Source organism: Podarcis vaucheri (genome assembly GCF_965113315.1).
Source record: "Podarcis vaucheri genome assembly, chromosome: 1".
NCBI classification, from domain to species: domain Eukaryota; kingdom Metazoa; phylum Chordata; class Lepidosauria; order Squamata; family Lacertidae; genus Podarcis; species Podarcis vaucheri.
The window spans coordinates 84,076,180-84,087,565 of NC_138759.1; the positions used below are offsets into that span (position 1 = coordinate 84,076,180).

General features: G+C 44.4%; 1 protein-coding gene across 1 annotated transcript; it reads right to left on the bottom strand.

The window, feature by feature from the left end:
* Positions 1-704: 704 nt before the first annotated feature.
* Positions 705-9,820, bottom strand: LOC309517123 (zona pellucida sperm-binding protein 3-like; the record flags this gene model as incomplete). The annotated part of the gene is made up of 9 exons (XM_082196188.1): positions 705-1,041; positions 1,759-1,968; positions 2,432-2,615; positions 3,071-3,182; positions 3,617-3,788; positions 5,890-5,993; positions 7,290-7,402; positions 7,998-8,176; positions 9,754-9,820. The coding sequence occupies 9 exons, from the start codon at positions 9,818-9,820 to the stop codon at positions 776-778; spliced, it is 1,407 nt and encodes a 468-aa protein (XP_082052314.1). The 3' UTR covers positions 705-775.
* Positions 9,821-11,386: the final 1,566 nt, after the last annotated feature.

Consider the following 11,386-nt stretch of genomic DNA (forward strand, 5'->3'; position numbering starts at 1 on the left):
GGGTTAAGAATTTAATTCATTCTGGAGGTCCGTTCTTAACCTGAAACTGTTCTTAACCTGAGGCACCACTTTAGCTAACGGGGCCTCCCGCTGCCACTGCACGGCCGCTGGGTGATTTCTGTTCTCATCCTGAAGCAAAGTTCTTAACCCAAGTTACTATTTCTGGGTTAGCAGAGTCTGTAACCTGAAGCGTCTAACCCGAGGTACCACTGTATTTAAATCAGTATGCAAAAAAAAAAAAAAGTCCCCATGAAAACCCATCAGCATGTTAGTGCAAATTTCTCCTAATATACACAGATTTGTATGCAATTTTCCCATCTAGACACAGTTTTCATAGCACAATTTCCCCCAATATCCTTTTTTTGCATGTTATTTTCACTCATATATGCAGTATTATGCACAAATTACTTCACTGGAGAACCGCATTGCAAAATTTGGACAAAAGTGAATTTCAAAGGATGGCTCTGCCATATGATTTCAGGAAGTGTGAATTTGGTAGGTTCACCTTTAAATGCAAACTGAATCGCATTTCTCCCTCATTACTTTCCAGTTTTGAAAAGGTCCTAAGGTCTTTCACAGGCACCACTAGACAAGCAATTTCTAGAGAGCAGAGGAATACATCCATGGGCCTCCCCTTCCATTTTTGTTTTTAACTCTCCACTTCAAATCCCCTGTGTACAGTTTTTAATAAAATACCACCACACTTTTGTGTTTTTGCACTGTCAATCATTTATTTGTTAAACAGCTGAATCTTCGGAGAGAAGCCATTTGCCCACTAGCTGCTGGCTGCTCTCCTGTCAGGTCTCTTGGAGATAGCTCTGGATTTCCCAGTGGAAACAACAGCTACTGAGCCAGTTGCTGCAGGTGCCATGGCAACGGCACTAACTTCCACCAAAGCTGCACGGATGGTCTTCATGCGATATCCACGACGGGACCGTCTACTGGAGCAGTAGCAGCCCATAATCGATAGAAATATAATGAAGGCACAGGTAGTTATTATGACCATGGTGGCAATGGAGAAGGGGAAATGGAGGAAGAACCCTATTGGCGGAAGGGAGGGAAAAGAGGAGTATCAACAGAGGCAGTTCACAGAGATGTTATAAAGCTGGTTGTTCCTTACTTCATCCACATCACAGAACTATTTGTACTTCAAATTTTAGAAAGGCACTGTGCAATAAAATACAGAACTTACTGGGTGTCAAGGCTTTTAGACCTACAGGCCTCCAGTCTCAAAGTAACTGGTTGTTGCTTTTCAGTGACAAGGAAAGTATACTCTGCAGATGCCAAAAGGCACGTTTGCTGGGGGCAAATACCGGTTTTGGATCTGAGCCCAGGCTCAAATCAAGCCTTACAGAAAGGGGACGTCATCTACTGCATCAATAACAGGCCCTTCTCCACACAGCAGTTTATTGTGGAGTTGGTGCTGTTCACACCTAGTTGTCCTTTACCATGTCTACACAAAATAATGCCATCCCATATGGCCCAAGTGACAGAACCTTGTTCAAATCTCATGAAATTCTAGGGTGACAAACTGAAGGGCCTGTCCCCCTGCTATAAAATGCAAGAGGGCTATTTTTTTATTCCATCTTATTTCACTCCTAAATATTATGGCCAAAAACATGCCAGGATTTTGTGCAGCTCAATTTGGTTGTTTCATGTTAACGTACATAATTAGTCTTGTCAGTTTAAGTCATTGCTGTGCTGAAAAAAAATTATTATTGTATTTGGACCATTTTCTATTAATTCTGGAGCTCTTACCAGATCCTTCCTTCACTCTCTCCCTCACGATAATAGTCACCCTCTGGTTAGCAGGCAACTCAGCAGCCTGGGGAGCCTTGAGTGTGGCATAGCTGGTCACCACAGACATCAGCTCAGAAGTGCTGAAGTCATTCAGTGTGGAGGAGCTGTTTGTTGGCTTTCCTTTCAGTGCAAGGGGACCAAGCTTAAGGTTGGCTTCTCCAGACAATCCTGCAAGGAGGAAGCAGAAATCAAAGGCTCACGAATCCAGACCTTCTCGCCCATTTGTTGTCACCCCACTGCCTTAACACAGTATTTTCAGCCTTCTGTGTACAGCTCTTGTATAGAAATGAACAGGGCAAGCTGTTTTAACTCTCCTCCAAATATAGGACATGGTTGGAGCTGTTGTTCCCAGCATTTATGGTGAAATGAGATAGTGAAGCCATACAAGTTACAAATAAGTGGCTGTTTCTGTTTGGGCGCCAAATGGAGCCAGTTAACCAGCGGAAGTCAACATGGTGTCCTTCAGATGAAGACTACAATTTCCATCCACCACTGACCACTGTGACTTGGGAATACTGGAAGTTGGAGTCCAACTGCATCTCTGCAGTAGGCAGTCATTCTTTTGAACCTTTTGATTAGCAGGTACATAAAGTCAACGATTACAAAATAGGCTTTAGGGAGAGGATTTCACCTTTCTTCTGCTGTTGCCTTCTCTTCCTCTTCTTGCTCTCACATCCACTAGGAGAACCACAACAGGAGCAATCTCCTCCTTCATAGGAACTCCATGATGCAGTAGTGAGGTCATAGGAGCATGCCTTGTTGCGAGGGTCTGCAGAGCCAACAGGCACCGCCTTCAAGTGACATATGAGGTAGATCTAGACAATCAAATTAAGTTGTACATTAGGTTGTGGCTCTGTTCCTAGCATTTGTAGGCTAGGGAGGACCTTGCAAAACCAAAACTGACGCACACAAGGGCAGGTTCATCAACCCAGTGGCAGAGTGCAAATGCCTGGCATGGAGACTCAAAGACTCTCACCAGCACCGCCAAAACTAGGATGTGCCATTCAAGCCCCTTGTGAGATAAAGGGGGGGGGGCAATATGGCCCATGAGCCCTCACAGGATGGGAAAATTGGAAGGCTAACAGAAGGATGCCCTCATCACTCACGCAGACTCATTGACATGAGGCAATGTCTCATCCATAAAGTTGACATTAGATTTTCCACATGCTTACTAACTCCACTGTCCCCCCAAACAGCAGTTGACCATAAAACTAGTGTAGTACTAGTCCCATATCAAAGGTTCAGTTCCCTCCCCCCCTTCCCCCTCAACCTGGTGGTTGGAGGCCCCAATGAAGGTGAATGTGTCCAGCTGGAGGCGGCGGATTCCATCTTCCTGCGTGGGGAGGAAACGGGAGTTGCTTTGCTGCCCATCTACAAGGCACCTGCAATACAGACAGAAGCAGGCATGAAGGATCCAGTTTCCTCCATCCTATTACTGGCATGAGTGCCACACTCATGGCAGAACTGGTCAATTTCTAAACAAGCTAAACATCTATCTTTCAAGAAAAAAGAAGCGAATGTACTCTTATTTCAACAGGCATGTAGTGTTTAATATCTCTTCCTTTCTTTTGCACAACAATTTGTAGCAAACTCTGGATCCAGCTAAACACAAGGGCGGCGGCAGCACATGGCTCTGCGGGTCAGCGCTGAAGGGAGCTGCCCTCCAAAAACATCTGGAGGGCCCACAGCTTTGCCACCCCTAGCTCAAGTCCCATTTTCAATTAACTTCAGTGTTGAATGTGGTCACAGCCATAGAACCGATTCCAGTTTTCTTTTCCCCTGTTGCCATTCCCCCATGCCACTCCCCATCTCCTACCCATGGTTTGTGATGACTTCGTATTTCACAGAGGACTCAGCGTTTGGCCGGGCAACACACTCATCAATGTAGATCTTCAGAGGAACGTGGCTGCCCTTCCTTACTGATGCTTGGATGTTGATTAGATCCCCAAGATAGTAAGTGGGGTCAGACCTAGGTGCTGACCAGGTACCTGGAAGGAAGAATATAGAATCATTACATACACGTCAGTAAAAAGCAAGCCAAGAGCCACATCACTACAAGCTCCCTTGCTAGAACACAGCGTATTCTGTATCTGAAGTGTATCTGAAGAAGTGTACAGTATCTGAAGAAGTGTGCATGCACACAAAAGCTCATACCAAGAACTAACTTAGTTGGTCTTTAAGGTGCTACTGGAAGGAATTTTTTTATTTTGACTATGGCAGACCAACACGGCTACCTATCTGTAACTAGAACACAGCACTTCACCTGCCAGTATTCCTTCCAGCTTATTTGGAAGGACTTGGGTAAGATGTCTTTAATGGGCCCCTTCTGTTTAAGCCATTTCCTCCTTGCTGCTGTCCCTTCTCCATTTTAAAATAAATTTCTATTGGTTTTTAAACAAATACAATAACCATTAAACACTTAGCAAGCAGCACATCTAATGGTGTTTGTTTTATCCGCTGTCTCTAGTCATACACTTACACATTCAACATTCAAACATACTGCATAATGTAACCTCTCCACTGACTGATCAGCTGAGGAGGGGCCTATGTGTCTGTGCATGTATGTGTTCTGCAGGAGCATGAGGTGCCCATGCCCAGCCCAGGCAATTAGCCCCTAGTGCAGTGGTTTTCAACCAGTGTACGGTGGCACCCTGGGGTGCCTTGAATGATGGCCAGGGGTGCCACAGGCAACAGTGGCCTCCACTCCTCTTTCCTCCCCTCCCTCCTCTGATGCCTTCTCAAGTCTCTGCTTCTCAAAGGCTTGCACAGCTGTTTATTGCACCAGCCCTGGCCACAAGCTCCCCAGGCGAATGGTGCCTCTGGGGCTGGCCAGGGGGTACTGGTTGCCAGGAGCTGAAGTGGCCTTGGAGTAAGCAAGTGGGCGAGGGAGTCCAGCCAGCCAGTCCACCATCCCTTGCTGTTGGGAATGGACAGACAAGTGGGAGGCCGGACAGGCAGGTAGGCAGACAGGCATTGCACTGGCCTTGTGTTTGCTGTGTAAGGCCTGCCTGTGAGCTGAGTGCCGGGTGCTGAAGGGGAGCCTTTCCACCATGCTGGCCTGGTGGCGCCCACCGCTGCCTCCCAAGATGAGGAAGATGGTGGCCTCACATTCACCTTCAGCCAGTCTCCATTGCGCTGCTAAGGCTTGAGACATCCTCTTCCCAGGCTCCTGTGGGGCGGCATGAGGAGGCACCTTTCTTTGGGGTGGGGGGTTGGCTCAGAGACCAGGAGCAGCAGCAGCGGCTGCCCAGAGGACTCCCAAGGAGAGTGGAGAGGAGGGGAACATTCCACGAGGGAGGGTTTTCGAAAAAGAGTGAGAGGCTGCCAGCTCTGAAGACAAGGGGTGACATTACTGGGCTCCTGAGTGCCACAGGGGTGCCACAGAAAGAAGGTAGTTGGTCAAGGGAGCCATGGACTCAAAAAGGTTGAAATATTAATAAATGATGGTCATGATGATTTATTTATACCCTGCCCATCTGGCTAGGTTTCCCCAGCCACTCTGGGCGGCTTCCAACAAAATATTAAAATACAATAATTCATTGAATATTAAAAGCTTCCCTAAACAGGGCTGCCTTCAGATGTCTTCTAAAAGTCAGATAGTTGTTTATTTCTTTGACATCTGGTGGGAGGGCATTCCACAGGGCGGGCGCCACTACCGAGAAGGCCCTCTGCCTGGTTCCCTGCAACTTTGCTTCTCACAGTGAGGGAACCGCCAAAAGGCCCTTGGCACTGGACCTCAGTGTCCAGGCAGAACAATGGGGGTGAAGACGCTCCTTCAGGTATACTGGGCCGAGGCCAAGGGAACTAGCCAAGGGTGAATGCAGCCTGTGAGCCAGCCACCACCAGCCATTACTGTATAAAAGCTTACAACCCCCCCAAAAAAACCTTGCAGAGGTGCAAATGGAATACGTGTCCACCAGAAGCAAACGACCCTATAAGAAAAACCTTTTGTTTCCCAAATAAACTATTGTCACCTCTCTCCAACCAATGTTTAATCAAGTGGGCAACTCTGTTCCTAGGTTTAACTAATATTGCAGCTTACTGTAACTAGGAGAGAGGCATGCTAGCCAGCTGATTAAGAGCACTCACTGTCATAGACTTCAAGGGCAAACTCCAAGCGCTGATTTTCCATCACGGTGGATTTGAAAGGGATCCATGTGGGCTGTATTCCAAGTGAGGAGACATTCCATGACCTAGAAGAGAACCAGGTTTCATCTACTTCCTTCTTATATAATTCAGAAGGCTTATTGCTCTTTCTGTAGAACAGATCTTATGCATTACATGCATCTTCCTTCTTTTTGCATGCTGTTATTATCCTTGTAGGCCCCCAAAGTACATGGTGTTTTAGCAACTGCAGACTAAATTGCCACACTTTGTGAAATATACTCAGAGTCACAAAGTGATTTCATGCTCTTTATTCAGCTCATAGTGGTGAGGAGGAATGAATGAAAGTCCCCTCACAGTATCTGCTTTATATACATTATTTACACAATGGGCTGCACATGATTGGCTAATTCCGGAATTCTACTGTAAGCCAATCAGGTTGTGGATTCACTTCTATCTGGAGCAGGATTGGGTGGTTCCTGCCAACCAATCATACTGCTGCATTGTTCTAGGACCAATCAGACTGCTGCATTCTGAATCCTATTGTTCTAGGACCAATCAGACTGCTGCATTTTGGATCCTATTCAACTCAGTACATAACACTTTGCTAAGGATCAAACCTCAGGGACAGACACCAAGAACATCTCAACATCTCCTTAACACAATCCATCCATTAAAACATTCTTCCTAGAATGAAAGATGCTACCTTGGCCAGATAGCCAATGGGAGAAGCTAGATCCACACATTTAAGTATTTGGAGACCAGATGTGATCAAAAGCATAAGAGGCATGCTGCCGGAGGCGTTGCAGACCCCTCAGACTTTGCATCTGTTTGGGGGCTGTTTGTGATTCATATGACAAAACAATTTCATGGTTGGCACATTCCTACTAAACATGATTTTATCTGGAGACATTTATGAGTCCTGGATATATTTTGTATACATATGAACCTTGTATCCCATGACTGAATATATGCTACACATTTATGCTACTCATTCTTTTTCTAGCTCTTTTATTCTTCTCCTCAGGGCTTTTTTTTCAGCCAGAACTCTCCGGAACTCAGTTCTGGCACCTCTCAGGTGGGTGCCATGGCCATTCTAAGAGAACGAGCGAGGCGTTCATGGTGAGTTCTAGGACCTCCCTTTCTAGAAAAACAACACTGATTCTCCTTACCATTATGACTGGGTTTTTTTAATTTAAAAAATGTATTTTAGTTTGCTACTTTGCTTATTGTCTTTTGCAAATCTGAAGAAGAAGAAGAAGAAGAAGAAGAAGAAGAAGAAGAAGAAGAAGAAGAAGAAGGTGGTCCCACCTTCTTTTCTTACATTAATGGGATAGTCCAGCATCTCTCACTTGCACAATATTCCTTCCAGAACCAAGACTTACCTTAGGTAGAAACAATCTATGGGATGTGAGAATTGACTGGTCCGGATCACACCATTTGCAGCGGAAGGTATGTAGTAGAGAACATTTCTATAGTGGATACTGTCTGGGAGGAACTAGGAGTCAGATATAAGTTGTAAGTCTTTAGGATCTTTTACAAGACTGTGAAAGAGATAGCATTTCAGGAAAACCCAATGTTATCGAGCCTATATAAACTCCCAGTCTTCTTACCACCCAGCTATTCAAAGCAGAAATCAAAGCTATGCAGTACAGAGGCAAGTGCAAACCCCCCAAAGTCCACTGAAGCTGTCATCTACACAGCATAATGCTAGAATGTTAAATTTATATTTTGGTGTCAAACTGCTATGACACAATCAGGTTAGATTTCATGAAAGAGCATTTAAAGAAATTCTGCTCATCACCCTTTGCCCCCCCCATTCAGTTCATCCTCTATTTAAAACCCCATTCAACTCATCCTCTATTTAAAACCTTTTCTTATGAGGCAATAATCAATATTTTATTTATAGACATATTTATGGATATATTTTTAGCCAATTTTGCGCCCCTGGTGGGGGCTCACCTCACCCCCCCTAGCTACAGCTCTGTATATAACCCAGACAAGTCACAAAGGATCCTGGAATCCTAGATTTGGAAGGGATCTTTGAGATCCATCTAGTCCAGCTTCCTCAATTCTGTGTAGGCTTTTCTTACTTCTCTGATGGCTCCACATGCATGGAGAGGGTATTCGAGCTGCAGCACATCTTGATAAACAGCAGTCACGGAACAGCCAGATCCCAGGGTCAGTTCATGAACGCCAACAGCCACGCCCGTCCCAAAGAGATCCACCGGCACTGTGATCAATACGTGCGAGCTGCCGCATGACACGGACACTGCAGAAAGCACAAGGACAGGTCATTTAGTGAACACTGACACACATCATTTTACAGTCATGAACAGAACCAATATGTTACTGTAAAGAATATGGCAGCTAGTAGGCCAAGCATCCTCTCAGCTCTGCATCTTGCTTTCCACAGTGGCTAACCAGATGCCTATTGAAATCCCTGAAATAGGATGCCAGAGAGAGTGGCAGGTGATGGGGGAAGCAGCAAACATCATCACCTTGGTTGGCCTGGTATGGCCATGCTATGATGCACTGGGGTTCTCACACCATCCTCCCTTCTTAATTTTAAGAATTTGCAGTTAGGGAGCAGTCGGAGAGATACGTACACAGTTACAGAGGCTTCTTTTGTTTGTTTTTTACTTTTAAAAAGTTCTCTTTTTCTAAAATAAAACAGACCTATTGCCAAGTAAATGGCTTCAGCATCAGGTCAGCAGAAGCAAACCCCAATGTATTCCTGTGCTCCTGGTAGTGCCATCATTCATCAAGCGAGTTTCAGCTTAAAACATGAAAGTGCACATTTTCAGAGACTTGCTTCTTCAAAACAAAAAAAGCAACAAAAAAAACCTAGAGGGAAACTTGGCCATCAGGCTGAAAAAAGCTCCCCAGAAGGTCACAAAGTCAACTTTAAGGACTCAAAAAATTGTTAATTACTTTTGACATTATATTTAATAACATCCTGTGGTGACATTTTGATGGCCCCACCCCAGATGGACCTACAATTTGTACGTGTTTCGGAGAATGGAAAGTTTAGCCTATCAAGAGAAGCAGTGTGTGTGTTTGTTTGTTTTGTTTTTTTGAATAAGAAAAAAGGCGCTGGTACTCACTATGAAGTTGTTACAATAAGTGCCACACCACTGATTTTCTCAGTGGTGGCTATCAAGTCTTTTATATACTGTATGTGTTTGGATTATTAATGTATTTGGATGACTTTGTATGATTTTATGATTTTATTGTTTAAACTTATGCCAATAAAGGCTAAGAGTGGCTGGGGAAACCCAGCCAGATGGGTGGGGTATAAATAATAAAATATTATTAATAACAATAACAAGTGCCACACTTTTAATATTTGGGAGGAAAGTTGCTGGTGCTGCATACCCTTGAGTACCCCCAGAAAAGAAAACACTGAAGAGAAGTATGCTAGAAGCAGAGGATTATCACCTGCCACCTTGGATTGGGTGGGCCCTCCAGCCACTAGGCAAAACTACCCAAAGGAATGGGTTTTTTCACACCCTCCAAGCACTAGCCAATAATACCCGATTTAGCTTCTATCTACCTAGTGCACCACCTAAAATCTATCTTCAGCTTTAGTAATATAAAGCCTACTACATATTTCTCTTGAGGTCTGCCTCACAGCAATTCAATGGATTCTGCTTTTGACTGGACTAGAGCCTAAGTAACTGCTGGCATTTAAGTTTTCAGAATAATTGTGGGGAATGGCTCCTTTTGTTGCTTTGTCCAAGTTGTCCAGTGTGCAGCTGGAAACCTGGTGCAGTGCAGTCTAATTAATGGCCTTCCTCTTTGTATGCTTCCTCAGAGAGGAAGCCCCACAGAGGTCACAGCCCTTACCCAAGCCTGATTCAACAGAAAGCTGCTGCTGCCCCACCTTCCAGTGACCTTTGGGCTCTTTCTTCATGGCCAGTTTCCCCACTCCCACTTCTCATTTTGTGAAACATACCATAGTTTTCAGTGTATAAGATGCCCCCATGTATAAGACACCCTCTATTTTGGGGGACTCCAAATTAAGAAAACACCCCTCAGCACTACCTGTGTATAAGACGAGCCCCAATTTTAAACCCATTTTTTTTGGTAAAAAACCCTAGTCTTATACATGGAAAAATATGGTAAATCATATGTTTGCTCATCACATCCTGGTTACTCCATCCAATAACTTCTGGTATTTCTATCATAAAGGGCTTTTCTCTTCCTCATTCCACATCTATCCCCCATTTTGAGTAACAGCCTGTCTGAAGAAGAGTTCTGGAAGATTCAAATGTTCCCTCTCATCCATTTTAGTTAGCCCTAGCTAGTAAAGCTAGCCTGCTAGCATGAAACAACCTCCCCATGAATTCAATGCAAGTTAAAGAAAGTTGTCCAGCTATCTCCACTTAGATCAGTCAATCAATCCAGGCCAGTATGTACCAGGCAGCTTCATAGTAAACATTTGCCACCAATCACTGCCCAGACTAGTTTTTTAATGACCGTATACCGTGGCTGGTTTCATAACAGGAGGAATTTCCTCTAAGAACAACACAAAGCATCTAACAGCAAAGACAAAGTCAACACCTATTAAAACCAACCCCATGAGAGTTAGCATACCATTACAAAAAAAAAAAAAAGTTTCAACAGTTCCTAGTTAACCCTTCCACACAAGAGAATTTCAACTTCCCCTTCTTCCCCCAGCATTTACCAGAGTTATTTTGGGCAGAAACAGCAGCAGCTAAAAGAAATAAAGCCCACAGCCCTAGGTGGTTCTCCATCCTTCACAGCTACCAGCCAGGTGGGAAAGAAAGTGTCCTCCTCTCCCATTGGCTCCATTTATAGTCCATGCATTGCTCAGGTGTCTCTGCATTCTCCAATGGAACCTGCTCATTCATGGTTCTATTTCCCTTTCTAAACTGGGTAGCCATTTCCTAGCAATTCATTATGAAACAATTATAATAACCTCAGAGGCGCTGTCCTATGTAAACCGCCTGTGAAAGTTCATCATTGATAGTTTGTATATGGAAGACTTGGTGAGTCCTTCATTCTCAGGCTCAAGGACCAAATGGGGGAGCATGTTGAATCATGGCATATACATATACAACCACTTGGTTGTTTACAGCAATGGAGAGGGGCAGATGCAATCCTAAATGTACTTATCTGGGAGTACGCTCCATTGAGTCCAATAGGACTAGATGCATGCTTGGGATTGCAGTCCAAGTCTAACTGTGTTCAGTGGGGCTTACTCCTTAGTAAATGGTAGTAATTGAAGCAGTGCAGCAGAAGCCTAAGCATGTCTACTTAGAAGTAAGGCCCACTGAGTTAATTAAGGCTTCTGCCCAGGTGTGTGAATGGGATTACAGCCTTAATCATGGGCAGCTGTTGAGAAGTCAAATGTGTGTAAGATTATTCTGATGTTCCTTTTCAGTTTTTTTTCACCACTTTTGCTTCTTGCTCTTGAGTACTCAAGTCATAGAATATTGTGTAAATCAAGAGTTAT